This window comes from Canis lupus, chromosome 17 (assembly GCF_003254725.2).
Source record: "Canis lupus dingo isolate Sandy chromosome 17, ASM325472v2, whole genome shotgun sequence".
Classification (NCBI taxonomy): Eukaryota; Metazoa; Chordata; class Mammalia; order Carnivora; family Canidae; genus Canis; species Canis lupus.
In genome coordinates this window covers 8,001,397-8,024,186 of record NC_064259.1, presented here as the reverse complement: position 1 = coordinate 8,024,186, position 22,790 = coordinate 8,001,397, and the positions used below count along the sequence as shown (strand labels likewise).

Sequence of the window (22,790 nt, the reverse complement as noted above, 5' to 3'; positions counted from 1 at the left end):
TGGGGAATATATTGTATGCTTGGAATGTAAATAACAAGTTTTTACCCTTAAGGAAGGTAATAAAAAATTCTTACATTTAAAGAGTTTGTGGGGATCCCTGGGTGGCTCAGCAGTTTAGCTCTTGCCTTTGTCCCAGGGCGTGATCCTGGAGTCCCTGGATCGATTCCCACATCAGGCTCCCAGCATGGAGCCTGCTTCTCCCTCCTCCTGTGTCTCTGCCTCTCTCTCTCTGTGTCTATCTCTATCATAAATAAATAAATAAATCTTTAAAAAAAAAAAAAAAAAAAAAAAATAAAGAGTTTGTGATCTCCAAACTTTTAATCTTGTTTCATCAGTAAAAGATATATCATCAAATAGATGTGTCTTTATAATTTGTATCATTATATTAAAATATTACATACATTCCAAAATACATATAAAAATCTATAAATAACATTTTTTGAGGTATTCGTCTTATAATGGTATAAAAACACAAAAATGCTTAATTTGGCTTAACTGTTTCAGTGATTTAAAGATGAGGTTGGAAGTTCAATTATTTTGCTATTGGGTTTTAAGGACTATAATAATTTTTTTTTAATTTCATGAAGATGTATGGATACAAGTGGATATATCAGTGACTGTAGTTACTAAATCATACTATTCATTTTCCAATTCTGCCTACCAGTCCTATGACTTTTTTATGTAGTTATTAAGGTTCAGTTAGTAAATTTCTGTTTTCCCTAGTGAGGCCAGTATTTAAACACCTATGTTATAACAAACGTGGTTAAAACCTGCTGAACATCTTTATTTTTAACTGGGTCAGAAAATTAGGTTTGCAAGTTTTTAAAACACAATGTGAAAGTTAAACAATTTTAATAGGCAAAAGCATGTTATTATCTGTAAAATTCACATATGGATGGAAACATGTCTGGATGTCTCCCTAGTCAAAATACTTTCTCCATGGCAAAAGTATCTTCCAAAACGAAAATTTTTCTTTTCTTATTGTTAAAATTCCACTTTTACTTAGACAAAATCTATAATTTTTTTCCCCAGAAATATCTGCCAGCATACTATTAATAGGCACCTGTTATTATGAACAAGGCCACATATTTGGGGTTTTCTTAATAGAAGAAAAACAATAATTCATCTATAAGTTCAGTAACTTTTTAAAGTTCATTGTGACAAAATAGCCAGCAAACTTTTGCATTAAAGAAACTTTGTATGAAATTTTATATGGTCGTTCTTCATCTCACTACAAAGAATTGAAAAATTCTATACTTTAACAATCTTATTTTTATAAATTTTACAGTGTTGATGACATATTGTATTACTTTGCCTTCATAAGGGTTTAATTTCTTAGTTGTAAAAACTTGTTCTGTGAATGATGCAGTGAATGAGTTTCATTTGTAGTAGGACATTTGTTCCAGAGGCAGTTTTATATTTCAGTTAAAGTATCAGTGGTTGCTGTTACAAAGGTGTTTTCTTTTTAATATTACTTTCATTAAAGAAGTAATTTACATTGAGAATATATTTTCATCAGTTATTTCTTCATTGTAACAGTATCCAGCCATTTTTAAATTGATCAGTTTAAAAAAAGTATGTATTTTATTCCAATTGTGTAGTAAACCTCTCATTGTATAATTTGTTACTCATTTCTTCAGCTTTTCAGTTATTTTTTTCTGTGTGCCTTCTGAAGATACTGGCTGTCAAGAAAATGAACTTTAGTTTTTTGCCATACTGTTTTTCATGATTTTAGCCATTAAAAAGAACCTTAGAAGAACCAGTGTTTCCCAGTGGCCTCTGACTGTTTAAAATCTATCATCTTTTTTTTTATGTTAAAGAAACTAACAAAACAAAAACACTGAAACACAAAAGAACCTTCCAAACATTTATCATTGAGTTTAATGAAAACTGGTAACATGCTGGATAGCACTCAGGCATGAAACATTATGCAAAGAATTATAGAAATTTGTTTTCATATTCCTGTTGTTTAGGTTTTAAATATTTTTCTAATTGTGGTGGCTTTGGCTTTGTTAGTCACAGAAATGAAATAGAATTCCTGAAAAGCTTTATGTTCTGGAAAAATCATGTACCATAACTAACAAGGTTTAAGAGAAAAAATAGGGTAGGATCAGACTCAGAACCTACACAACTTGCAACCAGAATACTAACGAAAGCAGTAACAACTCAAATAAAAATATCAACACAGTTAAATCTTGGCATTTGTATTCAGCATCACAGACATTCCAGTCTCTGCAGCCTTAAATCTTGAGGCTTGTACTGTTTTCTTGGAGATTTAGACCTATGAAGGCCTTTACTTTCATACCCTTCATCAGCTTTCTTTAAAAAAAAAAAAAAAAAAAAAAAAAAAAGGGGAAAAATGTCTTCTCCGGTTTTTCATCTGTACTTGTATCCTCCCCAGATAGCTTAATGTCATGAACAGTGTAGGGATCTTTGAAGCTACTATTTATATTTTAGGAAGGCATTTCAGGAAGATTTTTAGCTTTTTTCTTAGTGTCTTATATTTTGAAGGCTTTCTTTTTAATTTGAGAAAGCTTGCCCATCATATGAAAATATTAACGAACGGGGCACCTGGGTGGCTTAGTCAGTTAAACAGCCTGTTCTTGATTTCAGCTCAGGTAATGATCTTAGGGTCCTGTGATGAGGGCTCCATACTCAGAGGGGAGTCTGCTTCAGAATTTTCTCTCCTGCTGCAGCTCCCCCCACTTGCTTGCACTCTTTCTAAAAAATAAATCTTTAAAAAGTATATTAACAAGCTGGAAAAAATAATGTATTTTACTTAATATTCTAATCATTCCTTTCTATCCCAGTTGCATGACATAATTGTTATAGAAATTAAGATTATAATAATGTAATAATTATAGTATTATACATTATTAATGATTATGAATGCAATTCATAATAGCTTTGGCATTTTTAATTTTAGGAGGGTGATATTAACTTGCTGTTGTTTGAGCCTTTTATAATTTGATTAACTGCCATTTTCTTTTTGTTTGTACTATTTGCATTTTAGTATTATCTTAAGTCTGTGAATATATATATTACATTCATTTTTCAAATAGCTTTAATTGAGGTGTAATATAATAAATTATACATATTCAAATTTTACAGTTTGGTAACTTCGGCATATGTCTTACACGTCAAAATGGAATGCTTGCTTTCTTTCTTTCTTTCTTTCTTTCTTTCTTTCTTTCTAAAAATGGAATATTTTAAATCTCCTTGATAATTATTCTACTAGAGAATTTAAAAAAATTTAGTAGGTAATATCTACTCATGATAAGATGCATGCAAACTGTAGTATATGTCACACTTCAGTGAAAGCTAACAAGAGTGGGATGAAAATTTTAAGGCTAACTGGGCAAAATTATATTTTCTTCCTGTACTTCTGTGGATCATCTTATATACTCCTGTTGAGTACAAACACACACCCAACATGGGAGATTTCTGAGGTTTGTTGGATATCTGGTGGATACTTGGAAATATATTACTGGGTCCTAGGGTAGAAGTAGATAGAATTATCGACCACAGAAGTTGATTCTCAGAATAAAGTCCAGATATGTGTGTGTTTCATTACTTTTTCCCTTTGAATAGGATTTCTAGTTAAGATGATTTAGGTTCAGTGTTTTCAGGTAATTTTTTTTAAGCCAGAGTTACAAATGCGTATCTAAATTTGAATGACAAGAAATTCTTATTCCTACTTGAGGTGCTGTTATTGCTAGAAATTGAGCACTATTGCAGAGGAATGATGTGTGAAATGATGGTTAATAATTAGCTTTTAGAAACTCTAGATTTGTCTATATTTGTTTTTACATTATTTTAGCAGTGAGACCTTTTCTCTGCCAAATAATAATGTATGTATTACCAAAAGGTAAAACAGACCAAAAAATAGTGTATTAGATTCCCTTAGGAAGACTTGCTCATCTTCTTTTATTTACGGGGAAAGTAAATGGACAAAAGAGAGATAGGAGAGATACTTAATTTAAAAGGTTTAAAATGTTTTTCTAATATTAAATTTCTAATTATTTTTTCTAATTGTTAATTTTTTTTCTAATTACTAAAAAATCTCAAATGTGTAGAAGAAATGTTGCTTCCTAGGTGAGGATGAAATATGCCTTGCTTCTGTAGTTTTTATTGAGAAGAATTTTGTAGTTTTGCAGTAAGAGTAGTTGGGACACTGAGTGCAAAGTTACATATATAGTTAGAAGGGAAAGGAGTGTATACTTTAAAAACAAACAACCACCAATATTTTTTTTGCTGAAGTTTTCTTTCACTGTTTTCTAGTAGTAGTTGTATGGGTAGCAGAAATAGCTGCTTTTGGTTAGAACTGCTGAGTCTCTCATATACTTAAATGGCTGTCAAAAAATATTTTTCTAGGGCACCAGGATTGCTCAGTGGGTTAAGCATCTGTCTTCGGCTCAGGTCATGATCAGACTCTGCTCAGTGGGGAGTCTGCGTCTTTCTGTTCCTCTGCCTGCCATTCCCCTTGTTTGTGCACGCTTGCTGTCTCTTGCGTGTGCTCTCTCTCTCTTAAAAATAAAAACATTTTTCCAGTATCTATGTTCCTTTTTCAGTTTGTTTTTTTATGGGAATTAAATGAGAAAGTGACTTTCCTTGGCACAAAGTAGGTACTCAGTATAGGTTGATTTCCTAATGTGATTTATGGGTATATATATTTTTGCCCTCTGATTTTCATAAGAGCTTGATACTTGGTTGTGCCTTTAGAATTTCATTGTTTATATTTGATTAGCAATTGACTAGAAAACTGAGGATAGTGTATGTCTCTCAGTATAATGACCTGAAACTGGAATATTTCCAGCAATTGCTTTTTTTGTGGGATATGAAATGAAAGATTTAAATGTTTATAGTTTTAAAAAATACTAATAACTATAGTGACATATCAAAATCTAATAAGAGGCAAGGATAGTTTTGTATTAGAAATTTCTTTAATTCCATCTCTTTCACCTGAGAGTTCAGCTGTCTACTTATTATCTTCAATTGCTGAGGTGGTTTTAAGAGTTATAAGAAATGTATTTTTTTTCCACCGGGAAGATGTGATAAAGAGTATAACGTTATATGACTCCTCATTACCCCTCCTGTCCCAGCACTTCTAGCACAAATAAGGATTTAAAAGTGGAGGATAGGTCTCTATAATAGAAAACCGTGGTTGAAATTTTGCAAACTTGAGGGAGAGTTTCTTACTCATTTTTATCTCATGATATAATCAGCACCTGAGTCAGGATGAGGGGGGTTCTGAGTATAGTTTGTCAGCCCCATACCCCTCATTCATGTTTTTCATGACATTTATACTACTCTTCCTTTAAACAGTTTTAAGGAAATCACATTTGCTTTTTAATTACCTAATTTATATTTGAACATCATTAATTAGTGAGAAATGGGATATATCCAATATGTTTTTGTTAGGAACTTTAATTACAGTTTTGTCTCAATGGAGCTCAGTGTCTTTCATGGCCAACGTAATTAAATGTGATAATAGCCACAGAAATGTAAAATGCTTAGCAATAGATTTAGCAAGAAATGTATGGAATATATACAAATAATACTTCAGTGGAGGAAATAGAGAATTTAATTTGATGGAGAGATCTGCCTTGCTTTTGGGATGAGAAGTCAGTTCTTGCCAAATTAATCTGTTAATCGCTATAAAAATCCCAGTTCAAGTTTTGGGCAGAAACAACGTTTATTTGAATTCCAGATAGCTTTCAGGGAGAAAAAGAACATATGATATGTAGGAGGCAGAGAACAGTGAAAAGTTGGAATTTAAAATAGGATGTTTTCAGTAGAAATATGGAGAGCTATAGATAAATAATTTTTTTGACGTCTGAATTTATTGTGTGTTCTGTAGTACCTTATATCTTGAACTAGTGAACATTTAGATTTTACTATATTTTATTATGTTACAAAATATACTACAAAAAATGTTAAAATTTAGAGTAAGAAAAAATAAAATTATATAACTCCATCATGGTATCACATTTTCTATATTCATTTTGTTGCATTTCCATTCAAAATTTTTCATACGCATAGTCCTTTGAATAGAATTATCATACATTCAATTTTATACTTTGTGCTTTTCTTTTAATGTTAATATCTTGTTTTACTTCTTATGTAGTCTATAATTGGCATTTTTAATGACTGCTTAATATAGCTCTACCAAGCCTTACTAAAATCTTAGTTTTTCTTTTCCAGATTTTTAGGTTGCTTTGAATTTCTCACTATGATAAATAATGTTACTCCTAACACTCCCAGATTTTAATTGGCTGAAATAAAATTTCAAGCTGTATAAAGTTGAAGGAAGATTAAAAGCTACTTGGGAATAAAACGTTTGTCCAATTGATTACTATAGAAATGCATTCATAACAAAAATAGGTATAGTAACTAGTACTTTTCAGACTTACCCTTTATTTGGCTTCATAAACAAAACTTGATTAGTTGTCAGCCTAGTCCTGTGATTTAGATGTTGTATTATACAGATGTTGAAAATGAAATTTAAAGAAGTAAAAGAGCTTTCTTTATGCCATTAAATTAGTAATGGAACTGTTTTTGTTTCCATCTGTTAGAAGCAAAGATGTGCTGATAGATTTAGATGTTAAAGTCAAATATAAAACACTTTTAACTCTACAAGTCTTGAATTATGTAATCCCTAAATGTAAAGTATTTATATGCTATTGAAAATAATGGAAATAATAACTAATATTTGTTGAGTGATTGATTGGTTTTATGGATAGAGTCTAGAGATGAAGCTGAAATGTTAACTTCATAACTTGTGGAAATGATCTTCTATATTTAGGTTCTTGGTGGGTGGAAATCATATGGGCAAACTTCTATGTATAAAATGAAAGAAATTATTCTGTTGGTTTAATTAATTAAGCAGTTGACAACGAACAGAGGTTTGGAGGACTGTTCTTTGTCTTTGAGTGAAAATGTGACCAAGTTGTTTTACCTTCTAGTAAACAAAGTACTAGTAAACAAAACTTTGTTTATATTTTAACTTCAAAATTTGAAAAATGTTGAAATGGCACTATTGTTAGAGTAGCTTGACATTCTCTCTAGATATAAATCCACAAAGATCTAATAAATGTTGCTTTGTGTTGTTGGCGGTTATCTCCAACATACTTCTTTACTATTATTATTATTATTGCTAACAGTATTAGTATTTTCTTTGTATATTTGTTACCTTGAATGAACAGGGTTTTTTGGGGGCAGGAGGGTTGAGTTTAAAAATCTATATATGATACTTAATTTTGTGAGTTACAGATATGCAAAATATTTTTTAAGTCTGATTTGTTTATAGTCAGTATTAGAATAGCGACTCTGTTTATCTGCTGGTAGTTTTTCAGCTGAATACCACTGTTAAATTAGGAAAAGGATTCAATCAGATGATGTATTAACTATTCTGATAATTTTATAATGGGGAGATAAGTTACTGATTTTCTCTATTATGCAGGGAATAGTAAAATATTACATATTCCTTGAGGAGGAAAACCTTGTTTCTAGAAGAAAAAATACAATTGTTGATTTTTAAACCGAAGTATAGTTATACAAATAAAGTTTGATGTGAACTTCATTCGAGTGTTTCTGAACAATGGATTACAGTATGACTAGTACTTTGATTTGTATCTTCTTATTGACAATATTTTTAGGAGAAAAAATTTAGAACATAGTTAAAATACTGCAAATACTAATATTTACGTGAAGCACCATTAAGTCCAATCCCAACCCTGCTACTTTTAACTGCAATTCTGAGAAATTAAGTTCTCCAAGCTTAATTTCTTCAATTAAAAAAAAATGTTAATGCTTAACTTCTACAGTCTACATGGAAAATTCAGTGAGTTACATGAGGTGATGTTATAGAAAGTGTTTGACACAGTGTCTGTATACAGCTCTGTATACAGCAGCTGCTTTATTATTGTCAACACGGGCACTTCCACCATTAGTACTATTATTAACTCTACACTTAATTTTTTGACCAATTATTTTTCTGAACCTTTGATCAAGTCAATTGTGTGATGCTTTGCACATTCTTTTATAATTAAAACATGCTGTAGTTCATGAGTGTCCCAGAGATTCCAGTCTCTTAGCACCAGGATGGAGTCAGACTGATGCCTGGGAGGCACATGCTATAGGCCCAAAACTTAAGGGAGTGACAAAACCCTACCATACTGAAAATAAATGATATTTTATCACAGTACTTAGTAAAATGCAAAAAATTATGATGAACAAAATATAACAGACAAAATATTAGATAAAGGCAGGACCTGGAAGAGTACTGTGCTAAACCACATTGATACGTGAGGCCAAAAGGGTGCTAGAGGTCAGGAGCCTGTCCAAGTACAGAGACTTTAGAAAGGCTTAGGATCAAGGAGGTTCGCGTTAACCTACAACTCAGAGTTCAGGTTCTAAGCAAGTTTTTGATAGATTACCCTGTTTTAAGTGTTCTAAATATGAATGGTACTATGTTACAAACCTATTACTTAATTACTGTACCATCTAAATTGTTTTAAGGCAGTAGGGAGCTTTAAGAACTCATTTTACTACAACTATAGAAAGCTGAGGATTTATATAAGCAAACAGGAAAACTGTTACTATGCTTCATTAAGTTAGCTATTCAGCATTATATGGTGAAGTTGATTTATATGATACAAAATACGTGTGAGACACTTATCCAGTACTCTTTTATTTATTTTCCTTTTTATCCTTTAAATAATAGTTTTTGTTAGGTGACATGATACATTTAGTTCATTTAATTTGTCCTACTGATCTGAGACTAATGTACTTATTACAAAGCTATTTTAATTTGTCCTACTGATCTGAGACTAATGTACTTACAAAGCTATTTTGTAAAATAAGCAGTAAGGATTTTATTCATCCGATATTGGTAAATGATAGCAGATCAGTTAATATGACTTAGATTGTTGTGAAATAGATGGTGTACTACAAAAATAATATGGAGTATACTTAGGATTCAGAAGTTTCTCTGTGTGCATTTAGGGTGGCTTAAAAAATTTTATTTCCTAAGTTGGATTTGTTTGGTCATACTATTTTTTTTTTTTTAAAGTTGAGTAGGCCCCACTCGTGCAGAACCTAGTGTGGGGCCCAAACTCACAAGCCTGCGACCAAGACGTGAACTGAGATCAAGAGTTGGACCCAGGCACCCCTGATCCTGCTATTTTTAGTTTCATATTTGTATTTGGAAGTTGTGGTAACAGAAAGAGGAAATGTATTAAAAATTCATTTAAGTAACATTTCCTGGTTACTTATCTGTACAGCAGATACACAGAAATATGTTTCCTATTCTTTTGTTGTCTTAACTTTAAAAACTGGATGTTGTTGTATTCTTTTAGAGGAATAACTTTATTAACTTTAAGTTCAGTAATATTTAGGGGTACCTGGATGGCTCAGTCATTTGAGAGTCTGCCTTTGGCTCAGGGCATGATCCCAGGGTCCCTGCTCAGTGAGGAGCCTGCTTTTCTCTTTCTCTCTCTCCTTCTCTCTCTCTCTCTCTCTCTCCCCCTCCCTCTCCCTCCCTCCCCCCTCCTTCCCCCATCCTCCTCTACCCCTGTACATGCTCTCTCTTGCTCTATCTCAAATAAATAGAAATTTAAAAAGTTCAGTAATGTTGAAAGTATAAATGTGTCATAAAATTCTAGTAATGCCGCTCATAAACTGTTGACTTGGGCATTTTTTTTAACCTACCTTATAACTATAGTTTCTATACTTACTGATACGGGTATAACTATAGAACCTAGCTTATATATTGTTGTGAGAACTAAAATGTCAACTTTGTGTAAAATGCTATGTACAGTTAATGCCATAAAGGAGTCAAGAAGAGTTCCTATTATTAATAACAAATACTGTATTGACCTATTACATAATTTATGGCCAAGTTGAATGCTAGGTGTTATTTAAAGTCTTTGAGTGTGAACCCAAAATAACATCTTAAAGGTTTTGCTTCATTTTTTATTAATTAATTAATTAATTATTTTAAAGATGTTATTTATTTATTCATGAGAGACACAGAGAGAGAGGCAGAGGGAGAAGCAAGCTCCATGCAGGGAGCCCAATACAGGACTCGATCCCAGGACTCCAGGATCACGCCCTGGGCTGAAGGCAGGTGCTAAACCGTTGAGCCACCCAGGCAGGGATCCCCCTGCTTCGTTTTTTAAATACAAGTCCAGAAGTACTAAGAAGATTTTAAATTAAAAATTATAATTTAAAAAAAAATAAAAATTATAATTTAAATAGCTCTGATGAAAGTACTGATGGTATCTACATTACTGAATTCTCAACCTTGGATAGCTATACTTACCAATCCCATTGACTATGGATCACTCTCTTGCTCTTGCTATACTCTACCTGGCTTCCAAGACAATAGAGGTTTTGATTTTCTTCTTTCTTTACCGATTCCTCCTTGGCCCCCTCTTCTCAATCTCTTAATATTGGTGTGTTCCAGGGCTCAGTCCCTTGGTCCTTTTTATTTGTCTGTATTCACTTCTTTAGAGATCTTACTTTAGTTTTATAGCTTCAAATACTATCCATATGCTGACAGCTCATAATTGCATACAGTTTTCAGCTATACGATATTTTGTGCGGCATTTAACAATTGAAATTCCTAGAATAGGGTCTCCATCATTTTGCTTATCACTTCAGACATTCCAGGTTGCTGAAGTCTTTCCAGATTGTTTTTTCTGGGATGTGGAGAAGAGGAATGCATTTTATTTGGATATTTTAAAACAGATGTTTAGAAGCGGTTTATAGTGAAAATGAAATCAAGTCCAGTACTTCATTCTTTCTTGACAATTAAAATTTAAAAGGCTCTGCATTCAGGAAAAGTTAGGAAAATAGGCCATTACATATATATTTTCCACCGTGATAATTATAATGGGAAAGATTGAGTGTTGACTTGTACCTGTTTATTCAGGGAAGACTGTAGTATAATGCAGTGTTCTCTCTGCCTTCTTCCGATGCTAATTTTTTCATATATACACATATAGACAACCACAGTCCAGTATTGGAGCTGATTCATATTTCTTAACCAGTGATATTAGAGATGTGGGTGATTTAGTAACTGGACAAGCTCTGAAATCTTAGCTTAAGACTTGATTGAAAGCTGTATCTGATCTACCTAGTTATGTAGTTTTGTAAAAAACTTGGGCAGTAAGATGTTTTCCAGTGTCTCTCTTAGGGGCTGGGATTTTCATTTCAGCTACTGTATTCCCAGTAATCAGTCTGATTTTGGCCCTTTACTACACTACATTTAGGCCCTTTTAATTCTCAGTCATTGGTTTTACTGCTTCCTGCCCTGAAATCCTCTATCTAGATCTTTGTGCCTTTGGCTCCTGTTCATTATTTGGCATTTTTCTCTCTGGTCCTTGAATATTTTGTGGTGGTGGTGTTTTGTTTTAGCACTTTTAAATGTTCTTTTTAGGGGTGCCTGGGTGACTCAGTTGGTTAAGCGTCTGACTTTTGATTTTAGCTCAGGTTATGATCTCAGGGTCATGAGATCAAGGGCTGCATTGAGCTTTTTGCTGGGCATGGAGCAGGCTTAGGATTCTCTCTCCCTCCCCCTTTGTCCCTCCCCCAGCTCGTGTTCTCTCTCTCTCACTCTCAAAACAAAACAAAACAAAACTTTTAAATATTATCCTATTTTTTTTTGTGCATTTGGAAGTGATGAAAGGGACAAATAGTGTTAATTTTCTTCATTGGTTTGGAGTTTTGGTAGTTTTGAGTTCTTTTAAAAATATCTTTATCTCCGCTTAGTATCACTTTCTAAGAAGAGAATCAGAGTTGAAATCACAGATGTGAAGAAAAAAAAATCTTACTACCTAAAGTTTATATAAAACTACATTACAGGGAAGGTCATAGACATAGGCTTTCAATTAAGTCCTGAGCTAACCTAACCATTGGATCTAAATATTTTTCATGTACTTAAAATATCGGTAGCTTAAAAAAAAATTATAATTTGTTTCTTAATAAGTGATACTGAATAGAATACACTTCAGATGTGAAAATTTATAAATATAAAAACCTCAAGTATAAATGTAAATTTATAAGTATATATTACTTCCTACATTTTCTTCAAATATAAATTATTAGCAGATTAAAGTATATAGTATCATTTAAAAATAGTGTATAAAAGTAAAACTAAATGCACACATGAGATAGTATTTGATCTTTAAAAAATGAAAAAAAAAATGACTTAAAAAAACCAAAATGGAATTATTAATGAGTTGAATACTTGCTCTAATTGTTGGGACTGCTGAAAAATCTCTGACTTTTGAGTTTTTCTTCTTGACTATTTAATCTTAACATAATCCCACATTTTGTGATAACTTGTGGGGAGGATGTGGGTTCAGCAAGGGTTCAATCCTTTTACTGATATGAAGCTGTAGTTCTTTTTTTCCAAAAAATTTTTTTTCTTCATTGTATGTAGATGGAGATGTTAATGTAGTTAACTTTTATCGTATCTGTATGAAGTGTTCATATTCCATTTATTTGAAAAATCTCTGACTAGAAGAAGGTATTTATTCTTGTAATAGATGCTTTTGCCTTGTCAATTGAAATTTTTTTCTTCTTGTGGAGGTTCATGGAGGTACAGAAGAAGGCTTTCCAAATGTACCTTTCTTTGATTTAAAGTCATTAATTATGGATATATCTAACAATAAAAGTGAATCAGATTTTATATTTTAATTAAAGTAGCAAAATCATATAAAAATATAGCAATAATTTGATACTTAAAAATAGCCTACTATGCTAAAATGCTGGAATCCTTGAAAAATAAGTTCAACTGTTCTGGAGAGGGGAATTTGGATGTGTGTGGGATCTCAAAGTGTGAATTTAAAAATTTCAACTTCACTGGAAGTTGGATATTTACTATTTTTTTAGTGTTTTTTTTTTCTTTCACTTTGAGAGGATTGAGATTGTTTTATGTCTGCATTAAAGATACCAGTAGGAAAAAGAAAAAAGATACCAGTAGGCTCTACAGACTTTTAATTGTGATAAAAAGTATTTGTAGTTTACTCTTAACACCTTTCCCCTTTCTAATTAATAAAGAATATTTTCATAAAATGTCAAAATTCTTGAAAAATAAAAATATGAAATATAACTGAATGGTAAACATAGTATGTGCAATTTCTTTAAAATTAGAAACTAAAAACCTCAGATTGCCTCTCTGATTTTCCTCCTACTTGGATACTTTTCTTTTTAGGGAAAAGGCCTCTTTATTTGCTGTTTTATTTTTTGCAATCCTCCAGCTCTTCCAGCCTTCCATTGGTGTTAGTCTCGTTGTTGAGACTAGGCAGATGAGTTAAGTTTATTGGACCTTTAAGTTTTAGGTAGTATTTGCTCTGTCATTTCCTAGTAACATGACCTTGGACAAGTCGAAGTCACTTAATCTCTCTAAGCCTGAGTTTATTTTTAAAATGAAGAATATTTCTTCATGCCCTCTTTCTTCAGAGTTACTTGGGGATGAAACAGTATGTGCAGTGGTGTTTAGTAATACTGTTACCTTCACAAGCATGTCCATTGAGTAAAGACTTTGTTTCTTACTGTTTTTCTTCTTTTATCCCCAACGAGTTATTTGTATATACTTTTTCTTATTTTGATCATAAATTTACTGTATGCTTGTTTTAGAAAGTATGGAAAATAAAACTTAAAAAAATAGAAATCTGAACAATGCATTATCCCATTTTTATGTTTTTTGGGGAAATTTATTTTTGAGACTAAGTTTTCCCTTAGGGCAAGGAAAGTTAGTGTCATAACTATTTTTGGATTTTTTCTTTTCTTTGTATGTATTAGGAAAAAAATAATGCTTATTAAGTGAATGGAAATTTCCTTAGTTTGGGTATATTTTTTTTTTATGATGTAAATTTTAGGTTGTACAAGCTTTATAATTTGACATGTGTATACATTCCAAAGTGATCATCACCATAAGTCTAGTTACTATCCATCACCATAGAGTTGACCCCCTTTACCTATTTTACTTACCCCCCAATCCCCTTCCCTTCTGGTAACCACCAGTCTGCTGTCTGCCTGTGAGTTTGTTTTTCTATTTTGTTCATTTCTTCATTTTTTTATTCCATGTAATAAGTGGAATCGTAGGGTATTTGTCTTTCTCTGACTTATTTCACTTAGCATAATATCCTTAAAGTCCATCCATGTCATTGCATATGGCAAAATTTCATTCATTTTTATGACTGAGTAATATTTCATTGTATATACACTATCCTCTTTATCTATTCACCTATATTGATGGACACTTAGGTTGTTTCCAAACCTTGGCTGTTGTAAATAATGCTGCAATTAGCTTACGGGTGCATATATCTTTTCAAATTGGTGTTTTCATATTATTGAGATCATTACTCAGAAGTATCACATTGTAGTTCTATTCTTAATTTTTTAAGGAATCTCCATATTGTTTTCCATAGTGGCTGCACCAATTTACAGTCCCATTAACAGTGTGACAGGGTTCCTTTTTCTCTACATCCTCTCTGACATTTGATATTTCTTGTCTTTGATAATAGCTATTCTAATAGGTGTTAGGTGATGTCTCATTGTGGTTTTGATTTGCATTTTCCTAATTATTAGTGATGTTGAGCATGTTTTCATGTACCTGTTGGCCATCTGTATGTCTTCTTTTGAGAAATGTCTCTTCAGATCCTCTGCCCATTTTTAAATAAAGTTTTGGGTTTTTTTGTTTTTGTATGATTTCTTTATATATTTTGGATATTAACTCCTTATTAGATACGTGGTTTGCGAATATCTTCTCCCATTCTCTAGGCTTTCTTTGCTGTGTATAAGCTCTTTGGTTTGATGTAATCCCATTTGTTTATTTTTTCTTTCCCTTGCCTTTGAAGTCAGATACATAAAGATGTCACTAAGATCTAGGTTAAGCTTACCACCTATGTTTTCTTCTAGGGATTTTATGGTGTCAGGTCTTACATTCAACCCTTTAATCCATTTTGAGGTAATTTTTGTGTATGGTATAAGATAGTTGTGCAGTTTAATTTGCCTGTAGCTACCCAGTTTTTCCAACACCATTTATTGAAGAGATTGTCCTTTCTCCATTATATGTTCTTCCCTTTTTCAGCGACTAATTGTCCATATAGTTAGTGTTAGTTTATTCTTGGGCTTTCATTTCTGCTCTGTGTGTCTGTTTCTGTACCAATACCATACTGTTTTGATTACTATAGCTTTGTAGTATAGTTTGAAATCTGGGAGCATGATATCTCCAGCTTTGTTTTTCTTTCTCAAGATTGTTTTGGCTATTTGGTACCTTTTGTGGTTCTATACAAATTTTACATTATTTGTTATAGTTCTATGAAGTATGCCATTGGAATTTTGATAGGTATTGCTTTGAATCTGCAGATTGCTTGGGTAGTATGGACATTTTAGCAATATTAACTTCTAATCCATAAGTAGGGAATATCTTTCCATTTATTTGTGTCTTCAATTTTTTTTTTTCATGAGTGTCTATAGTTTCCAGTATGCAGGTCATGCAGGTCTTTCACCTTGGTTAAATTTATTCCTAGGTATTTTATTCTTTTTCATTCAGTTGTAAATGGGATTATTTTCTTAATTTCTTTAGACTGTATTTCTTAAAGTCCAAAGCTTGGCGAAATTTGATTGGACATTTGAAGAGAGAAAGGAAGATGTCTGACTAGCAAAAAATAATACTGAATGTGTATTTTCTTTTTAAGTAATTTCTATACCCAGTGTGGGGACTCAAACCCATATCCCTGAGATGAAGAGTCACATACTCAGCCAGACACCCCATGGGATGCATATTTTAAAATGACATTTTTTCAGGGGTGTGTGAGTGGCTCAGTCAGTTAAGCATTCGATTCTTGATTTTGGCTTAGGTCATGATCTCAGGTTGTGAGATGGAGTGCAGCCTCGGGCTCCGTGCTGGGTGTGAAGCCTGCTTAAGATTCTCTCACCTAATCACCAAATATGTACATACATAAATGACATTTTTCTATTGGCTAAAATAACAAAGGAAAACATAATAGGATCATTCATATATTTTCTGGCAGTAGGGAACAAGTTAGGGCTGTTGGATATGGAGCCACTGGGCAATTTCATATCAAAGTGGATTGATATTTAGCAAGAACAACATAATAAAATTTAAAGACTTTTTTGAATATTTGGAAGTTGTAACAACTTTCTTTTTCCTTTTTTGTTAAACAGGATGGCTTAAATTCCTTGGTCCTTGATTTGGATTTTCCTGCTTTGAGGAAAAACAAGAATATAGATAATTTTTTAAATAGATGTGAGTAAACTTTATATTTGATCCTATCACTATACTTTTGATAAGATTAATATTAGAATCTATAAATTATTAACCTTAAGTATTTTTTAGTTTTCTATTTGATTTGTTTAAAGACTAGCATTCTTTATTTTCAAAGCAAAACTGCAGAACTTAGTTGCAGTTTGTAAAGTAGGTAAAGTTCAAGATTTTGTATGAATTATTAAGACTGATTTCAGGGTAGGTTATTTATGGCAGTTCAAAGAGAACTTTTAAAATAATGTTAACACTATTAAGACTCAGGTTTACATTACCTAGGAGACTTAATGAGCTTTATGTTTGTGTAAATCTAGACATGTCAATCTAGCTAATGAAAGATAATGTGATGACCATTATTGTCATATATGCAATAACAATATTTCCCAGTATTGATGTTGCAGTGAAGATGTAAATGAAGTTGAATTCTAAGAATAAATTCTCAAAATAATTTAATATGTAATTTATATCAACACAGTAAACCTTTTAAGTTGGAATTGTCAGAGACTGGGCTATTTTCATAATTAAACAATTTTGTCTGTAGTTACCATATCTACAATATGTGATTACTATGCAAGGAAGTAGGCAACTAAAAATTTATTATTAAAATTAGCCTTGCAAGTAATTTCACAGCAGCTCTCTGCCATGATTTAGAATGTACTCTAAGACTGCACAGGTCATCACTGTTTACCTGTTATCCTGCCAAGCAACAGAGTCAGAAATGGAGTAGCTTACATGCTGCTTTTTGGTAGTCAGTATTTTTTGTTTTATATGTGTTAATAAACCATAGAGTTTTGGTTCTTTGATGTAGAGTTATTATGTATGTTAGATTTTTAAACAACCTTTGAAAACTGACAGATTTAGCTAAAAACTAAACCTAGTTTCTTTAAGAATCTGTTTACAAATATAGTGATTATTTAAAAATATTGCTTATAAATACGATCTTTTTTTATTGCAGATGAGAAAATTGTGAAAAAAATCAGAGGTCTACAGATGAAGGCAGAAGACTATGATGTTGTAAAAGTTATTGGAAGAGGTGCTTTTGGTGAGGTGCAGCTGGTAAGAAAGTATTGTTTTCTGTTTTTTTTTTTTTTTTTTTTTAAGACAGGGTTTTGTGAAATATTATCAGAAGCCTCTGTGTAGATCTTATTTTTCTGCTCAGCCATCCCAGAATTAGTTTTGTCTTGGTCAAGTCATTCCATCTTAGAGAAGCTGAGTGTCTTTATTTTTGAAAGGAGGTACTTGCAAGCTATAAACACTGGATCTCTTCCAGCTCTGAAACACTGAGGTTTAGAATATATTAGGCCAACTTGGTTTCACACATGACCTGCTTAGCAGTTAATATTCCACAAGACCTATTGTGTTTTTATTTAATGTGTTAAGATCAATAACATTTCTGCTTAGTTAACTGAGACTTATTTAGATATATTAGAAACCTAACAAAGACATTTTAATATGAAATTTATCTTTGCAGGCAAAAGTGGTACCAACTGGAAATATAAACATTTCACACTCTATCACTTGAGTATGAAACTCCGCTGCTTTTGTTTTTACAAATTATTGTATTTGGTTAAATAATGGGTTTAGATTCTGCTTTTTTTTTTTTTTTTAAGATTTTATTTATTTATTCATGAGAGACACAGAGAAAAAGAGGGGCAGAGACACAGGCAGAGGGAGAAGCAGGCTCCAAGCAGGGAGCCCAATGTGGGACTCAATCCCAGGACTTCAGGATCATGCCCCGGGCCGAAGGCAGGCACTAAACCACTGATCCATCCAGGGATCCCAAGATTTTGCTTTTCACTCATTGGTGTTTTACTCTTTTTGATGGAGCTTGAGAAAAGCAGTGCTCACTGTTGTCAGCATGTCATGACAGACTAACTTGTTTTTGTCTTCTCTTTCATTTCTTTTTTCTTTGATAGGTTTATTGAACTTGTAGATCAGGGTAGTGTAATAGGTGTGATATATATCAATCAGATATTTGAAAAAGTCTGATGTACTTGAAGAGAACATGGAAAAACGTCAGTGAATAAGGATATGGGTAGGCAGCTTTATAACTAATTTAATATCTGTATTCTAAGGAGGCTGATAAAGGCATAAATGGTACCTTGGACAGAGATCCGCAGGGACAGGTTTTAGTGTTCTGTCTTCTCCTAGTCAGCACTCTTAATGAGGCATTTATTGTATGGAGGCAATGGTGACATGTTGAATAATTTTGCAAATGAGTTAAAACTGAAGTATGAGGATGATTTCAGATAATAAGCTGAAATCCAGAAATCATCAATTGAGAAGGTCATTGGGCCAGATAGAAGAAGTGAAATTTAACCAGAATAAAGACCTGTACTTAGCTGTGTAGAACTCAAGAAATCGATTCCTTAACAGTAATTATTGTATTTATTACAATTAAAGAACAATTTTCCTTGAATGTAAACCAAGCAAGACTCATTGGTGATTTGGCTGCCCAAAACAGTAAAAAAGGTTTGGATTGCTTTGATAAAGATTTTTTTGATTTTGAGATGACTGTGCCATACTGCATCTTTTTTTTTTTTTTTTTTTTAAGATTTTATTTATTTATTCATGAGAGACAGAGAGAGAGTGGCAGGTTCCCCATGGGGAGCTTGATGCAGGACTCTCCTGAAACTCCAGGATCATGACCTGAGCCAAAGGTAGACACTCAACCACTGAGCCACCCAGGTGCCTCTTTACTGCATTTTATTCATTCTGGATGCTCTATTTTGAAGGGCAGATTGATAGAAGGTACTTGAGGGTGAAATGCTCAGGGACTTGAAACTGTGCCATCTGAGGTGTGGCAGAAGGAACTGAGAAGTTAATATGCAATAGATTTGAGGAGTGGGCTACTTTTGATTTTGTTTGTTTGTTTTGTTTTGTTTTGAGTCAGTGACAGTGGTAAAGCTTTGCCTAGTAGACTACCCATGGGAAGAGAGTCAGAGATTAGATTTTGTGACTGTTGAGTTGTGGAAAGCCCTGTAAGATAGGGAAAATAAAATAGTTGAATCCTACATCTGCCATAGTCTAACTCAAAGATCATGGTGAGTATAGACAAGATTCTCAATCTCCCTGAGTTACAAACTATAGAATACAGATGATAATATCTATGTAATGGGGTTCTTGTAGGGGATTAAGTGAATTAAATAAATCTAGGTGTAGTGTTCCCTGTTTGTTAACTATTGTTACTATTGCCTATTTGATACATAGATTCATACAACAATACATTGTTTTTTCATACTCAGGATGTAGTGTAGATAAAGATACTCAAATTTGGAGTTATGTTTTTTTTTTTTAAGATTTTATTTATTTATTCATGACAGGCAGAGAGAGAGAGGCAGAGACACAGGCAGAGAGAGAAGCAGGCTCCATGCAGGGAGCCTGATGTGGGACTTGATCCTGGGTCTCCAGGATCACACCCCTTGCCGAAGGCGGTGCTAAACCGCTGAGCCACCGGGGCTGCCCCTGGAGTTCTGTTTTTGGTAGGAAATACGACAGATCTTAACTTGTCATGTTTTTATGGCAGAGTCATTGTTCTGTGTTAGGTGAATTTGATCATTCAACTTCAGTAAATTCAAGAAAAGAAAAGGCTTTTATTTTTGTTGTTAATTTTCCATCCCAAATTTTGTTTTGTTCACAAAACATGCAGAAACAAAGTCACATGTTTTTAAAAATGAAAAATATTTTAACATTCCATTAATCTGATGACCTGACCCAAGAACTTGGAACATGTTTGTTTTGGCTTTAGCTCTCGGTTCTGTTACCTTTGGCGGAGACTTTGTAAAAGGATGAGACTGAAAAGCAAAAGTCCAAGTTCTTCTTCCATAGTCTTTTATTAAAGTTGCTTTGTATGTTGTAGATAAATTAGTTTGACAGATATGAGGGCAGTGTTCTACATTTGGCATATCTTTATGATTATGTTTTTCTAGTCATCTGAAGAAAATTTTACAATAGTAGGTGCAAATTTGTCTTTCCTTGTGAAATACTTTTTGGGCCAAGTTAAAAACACATTACCACAGAAGGCCCGGCCCGCCAGTCAGTTTCGAAAAGAAAATTCTTGTAAAAGTAACTTTGGTATGTCACAGTAGCCATACCATAATATTTAAGACTTAAGAGTCCAAGTACTTACGGTTGAATTCTAACTCTGACTAGCTGTCAGTGCAGACAAGTTACTTAATCACTCTATGCCTCAGTTTCTTATCTGTTAAATGATAATGATGATACCACTTATACCCCATTGGGTTACTGGGAGAATTAAATGTATTTAAATTTGGAACAGTTCTTGGAATATAATAAGGGCTTAGTAGATGGTAACAGTTATCCATCCATCAGTGAATATTTAATAAGGATCTGTTATGTTTCAGAAGCTGTGCTAGCCTCTAAAGATGCAAGAGCATAGTTTTGATCTCTCTGCAAGAGGTAGCTTTGTGGAGGAGAAAATAATTTTACTTTAAAGTGCAATATTTTGGGATCCCTGGGTGGCGCAGCGGTTTGGCGCCTGCCTTTGGCCCAGGGCGCGATCCTGGAGACCCGGGATCGAATCCCACATCAGGCTCCCGGTGCATGGAGCCTGCTTCTCCCTCTGCCTATGTCTCTGCCTCTCTCTCTTTCTCTCTCTGTGACTATCATAAATAAATAAAAAAAAAATAAAAAAAAATAAAGTGCAATATTTTCAAATTATGATAAATACATGATGGAAAGATCTGGATACTATGAGAAGGAAAATGGAGGGATGTGCTTAAGTCAGGTGTGTGTATCTCTCTGTGAGAAGATGACATTGGAGTTATGATATAGAGGACAAACAAGGTAGCCACATGAAGAGGAGGGGCAGGGCAAGAGTGAAAAACTGAGGGAATAGCATGTGATGTCATGAGTCAGGAAAGTGTCAAATCATTTAGTTTATTCGAACAGATTTCCTCACCTGAAAAAGGCTTTTTCTTACGCATTGTAAAGTTTTATAATTCTGTGGGCAAAATTTGTTTAGCTTATTGTCTTTTTTCCTCTCTCTACAGAGGTGATGTATATTTATGTTTTTATATCACGCATGAAAAGTCTGTGATGTAGATGATTTGATATCCACTATTGTTTTTGGATTCTACTCTTTTTGGATTATTTATCACATCTCATTTTTATGAAAAATAATATTGTTCAGTACAGTATATTAAGAGCAGTACTTTGGAAGAATAGTCAAAGTCAACTACTTTTGTTTCCATTCTACAGTATGTAGATTTCCTATCATCAAAGCTTTAATTTCCTTATCTTATAGTAGCACTAATAATAGAACTTAAGATTTTTGTGAGAATTAAATTAAGCTATGCATGTGTGATACTGGGACCTGGCACATTGTAGGTATTAAGTAAATATTATCTGTTGTCACTTTTGTCAGTTTCTATGCATTTATGAATTTAGATGTTTTAATTTTAAATAAATAATCAGAAGTCTTGCTCTAATTTTTATATGTATTTGTATGTGTTGGTTCACTAGAGCTTCCATAACAAGATACCACCAACTGTGGCTTAACCAACAGAAATTTATTTTCTCAGTTCTGGAGGCTACAAGCTTGACGTCAAGGTGTTGGCGGGTTTGGTACATGTGCCTGATGTGTCGCTCTGTGTCCCAATAGCCTGTTCTTAGAGGGACACCAATCCATCAGATTGGATTAGGACCCACTCTAATAACCTCATGTTAATTTAATCACCTCTTTAATGTCCCAGTCTCCAGATACAGTCACATTCTGAGGTACTGGAGGTTAGGGTTTTAAAATATAGTGGGGTTGGGGTTGGACACAGCACACGTTCATTCCATAATTGTGTATATATGTTGGGATGAACTTTTTTAGTGAGGTTACTTTTTGAATAGATATGCGTGCTTACTTTGTTTATGGTTATTCAGTTACCTTGGACATAAATAATCCTCTTTGAAAAGAAAGTTACAAATTCTAGCTTTACAAATGTCTTCTTAAGGTAGCTATTTAGTCTTCGTATCTGTTAATAGAATATATATTGTTCTTTAATATTCCCTTGGTTAATTGTAGCAGTTTTTTAAAAAGGTTCTTAAAATTTATTAGAGGGGGCAGGGGCAGAAGGAGAGGGAGAAGCAGATTCCATGCTGAGCAGAAAGCCCAACTCAGGGCTTGATCCCAGAACTCTGGGATCATGGCCAGTGCTGAAGGCAGACACTTAACCAGCTGAGCCACCCAGGTGCCCCAGCAAATGTTTATTTAACGTCTGGAACCATTATAAGCACTGACAATATACTGTATAGGTAAACTACTCAGACAAAGCACCTGCATTCATGGAGCTTTTATTTTGAGCTGGCCACTGGTATAGTTTCAAAAAGAAATTGTGGTCTAGGTTCTAAAAATAGAGTTCTAAGTTAACTTTCTTAAGCATGGTGCATATTTGTTAGGAATTACCTAATAATAATTAGGTAATTTTGGAGGAGATGTATAAAAACAAGATTTCATGGTTTGTAGTGGAATTATTTTTAG

The 22,790-nt window shown here is 33.1% G+C and overlaps 1 protein-coding gene across 14 annotated transcripts in view; it reads left to right on the top strand.

Moving 5' to 3' along the window:
- The window catches only part of ROCK2 (Rho associated coiled-coil containing protein kinase 2), a 143,850-nt gene that overhangs the window by 45,072 nt on the left and 75,988 nt on the right, over positions 1–22,790 (top strand). For all 14 annotated transcript variants that reach the window (XR_007403332.1, XR_007403337.1, XR_007403336.1 and 11 more), the window contains exons 2-3: positions 16,204–16,285; positions 17,256–17,356. Coding sequence is in view for 9 of the 14 variants with exons in the window: in XM_049096146.1 (XP_048952103.1) it covers positions 16,204–16,285; positions 17,256–17,356 (183 nt within the window). In the remaining 5 variants the exon portion in view is untranslated. The remainder of the gene's footprint in view (positions 1–16,203; positions 16,286–17,255; positions 17,357–22,790) is intronic.